The sequence below is a fragment of the Labrus mixtus genome, chromosome 16 (genome assembly GCF_963584025.1).
Source record: "Labrus mixtus chromosome 16, fLabMix1.1, whole genome shotgun sequence".
Taxonomy (NCBI): domain Eukaryota; kingdom Metazoa; phylum Chordata; class Actinopteri; order Labriformes; family Labridae; genus Labrus; species Labrus mixtus.
In genome coordinates this window covers 19,406,299-19,409,298 of record NC_083627.1, presented here as the reverse complement: position 1 = coordinate 19,409,298, position 3,000 = coordinate 19,406,299, and the positions used below count along the sequence as shown (strand labels likewise).

General features: G+C 41.1%; 1 gene segment (V, D, J or C); it reads left to right on the top strand.

The window, feature by feature from the left end:
* The first annotated feature begins 2,510 nt into the window (after positions 1-2,510).
* Positions 2,511-3,000, top strand: LOC132990866 (Ig kappa-b4 chain C region-like). The segment is given in 1 exon segment: positions 2,511-3,000. A coding segment is annotated over 1 exon segment (261 nt).

Here is a 3,000-nt window from a genome sequence, read left to right as displayed (position 1 = left end):
GTTAAAGTATTAGAAAAATTATGTGTGTGTGTGTGTGTGTGTGTGTGTGCGTGTGCGTGCGTGCGTGCGCGTGTGTGCGCGTGTGTGTGTGTCCTCAGTGAAGTGTGTCAGTCTCTGCAGAAACTTCCAGCTGCAGCAGTCAGTTCAGTTTCTGTTCAGTCTGACTGAGGGAGGTTTTTGTACGACGCTTTTTCACTGTGTGAACACCCGCTGACTGTTGATTTCATGATAACTCTGACAGTAGTAAACGGCTGCATCTTCAGTCTGGACTCCACTGATGGTCAGAGTGAAGGCAGAGTTTGATCCACTGCCTGAAAAACGACCTGGAATCCCTGATGCTCGAGTGCTAGCATAGTAAATGAGGAGTTTAGGAGTTCCTCCATCTTTCTGTTGGTACCAGGCTAAATAGCTACTAACATAAACATTCTGACTGGTCCTACATGAGATGGAGACGGAGGCTCCCAGAGCAGAGGTCACTGCTGCAGGCTGAGTCACTGTGACCTGTCCTCTGGACTCTGAGGATACAGAGACAAAAACAGAAAGCAGCATCAGGGTTTAGTGGGCTTCATTTCAGAGGGACGGATGTTCATAGAGGAGAGGAGTTTGATTCTCTGGACTTTACCTGTGAAGCAGCAGCAGAGGAGGACAGTCCAGATGAGGACGCAGATCAAAGTCATGTTTTTGATGATGAGGACGAGGATTTCTGTTGCGATGAAGGACAGCTGTCAGTCATCCAGTGTTCAACTGTCAGGACTATAAACTCTCCCAGAGCACTGGAGCATGGTGCTGCTGATGCAAAGTGGCTCTCTATGGAAATGTTCTGACTGACTCCAACAGGGATCACTCTCATTACTCTGTTTATCAATCAATCAATTAATTATACAATTAATTAGAAAACTTTCAAAACAAATTTAATATGATTTCATGTTCATGCTTCTAGAAACATTTATTCTGATATAAATCACGATAATTAATAATATTCTTGAGAAAATGATTTAAAAATAATTTTAATATCTCAAAAAAAGACATTCTTTAATTTGTTATAATCTTTTTAAATTCTGTTTTCTTTTGGTCTCAGAGGTCTTGCAGGCAGAGACTCATTCAGGTGTCTGTGTTTGTGTCAGAGTCAGAGAGCCGTGTGTCTCTACAGCGAGAGGTTTTTGTACGACGACTCCATCAGTTTGTATCACTGTGGTACACGTTCGGTGGAGGAACCAGACTGGATATTGGAAGTAAGTCACATATTCATCTTTTTATTCAATCAGTAAGTTATTCTGGTGTCTTTTGTCTTCATATTCAAGCCTGGAGGAAAAGAAAATACTGACCTTTAACTTTTAAATAGATTGTTTTAGAAAGAATAAAGACAACATTTGACTTTAAAGGATTTCAATTTAAAACAGAAACAGACTGAATTTAAATGAAGGTAAAATGTTTGAAGCCAGAGTTTTTATTTGTTGGGAAATAGATGATTTTCACTCTCATGGTAAGGTGACATGTGGAGTTGTGGTAGTTTGAGTTCAGTGTGTTAAAGTCAGAGAGCCGTGTGTCTCTACAGTGAGAGGTTTTTGTACGGCCGCTCAATGACTTTGTACCACTGTGGTGGACTTTTGGTGGAGGAACCAGACTGGATGTTGGAAGTAAGTTTCTGTATGAATATTAAACCTAATGTTAAAATACAGATTTTTATATTTGATCCACATAAATCACAATTTGACAACCTCAAAGACAGCTGCTAAATGATGTTCTATTCATGAGGTTTTTCTAACAATCGATATGGACGCCTTAATGACTGAAACAACTGAATTAAATTTATTTGTCATTAACATTTATTGAAAATGTTAAAGCAGCGGTCTCTCTGTTTATTTGTAATATTTGTCATCGTGAAACTAACTCTAATGAAATCGTGTTTTTATCGGTCCTGCTTTACCGTGAAGGTTCACTCAGGACAGTTTGATTTCTGTCACACTGAAACATAAACAGGTTGATATTTAACAAAGAGAAGTGTTTTAAATGTTTTCCTGAGATTCATTTTCTGACAACTCTTTAAGGTATTTATCTGATTCAGTTGTTTGAAAGAACCGAACAAAACAAACATAAAGAACGGTGTTTTAAAATGCACGTAATCTCTGATCTCTTTATGCGTCTAATTTAGACATTTTTCTGATTTGAATTCACATGAAGAACATTTCAATGTGTTAAGTTGATTCTCTGTTTTAGTTTTTTTTTTTTTAACCTACAAACTGTTTTAAAAATGTGTTGCAAAGTTTTTTGGGGAATGTTTGTAATGTTTTAGATTTGATTCAGATGTAGTTTAAATATATTTCAGGTCGTTCTGTGTGATTCTCTCTCTCTGTGTGCTGATGTGCATGAGAGGCTTCTTAAAGGGAAGTGAAACAATGTGTGAGTGAGTGACCGGTGGAGCAGAAAGAAACATCTGACAGAAACTCCTAAAAAAAGAAAATCAACTCTCAGACATTAAAGGTGTCCTATAGGGTTTGGTGTTTGATTGACAGTTGTGTGCTCCCTGTCCTCTAATCTGATTGGTGTCTCCTATAGGTGATGTGCGTCCCACCCTGACGGTGCTGCCCCCCTCCAATGAGGAGCTGGAGCAGGGGAAGGCCACGCTCATGTGCCTGGCCAACAAGGGCTTCCCCTCAGGCTGGAGTCTGGCCTGGAAGGTGGACGGCAGCAGCAGCAGCAGCAGCAGCAGCTGGGAGGAGAGCAGGAGCCCTGCGGTGCTGGAGAAGGACGCTCTCTACAGCTGGAGCAGCACCCTGAGGCTCTCTGCAGACCAGTGGAGGAAGGTGGGCTCTGTGACCTGTGAGGCCACCCAGGGCGCCCAGGCTCGAGTCACAGAAAGTCTGAGTAGAGACCAGTGTTCCCAGTAATGACTCACTGGGACTCTGCTGCTGGTTTTACTGTGATACTGCTCTCACTCTGCACCTTTCTCTCTCTCTTTATTTCATGTTTCTAAAGAATAAATATTAGCTTGTTGCTTCA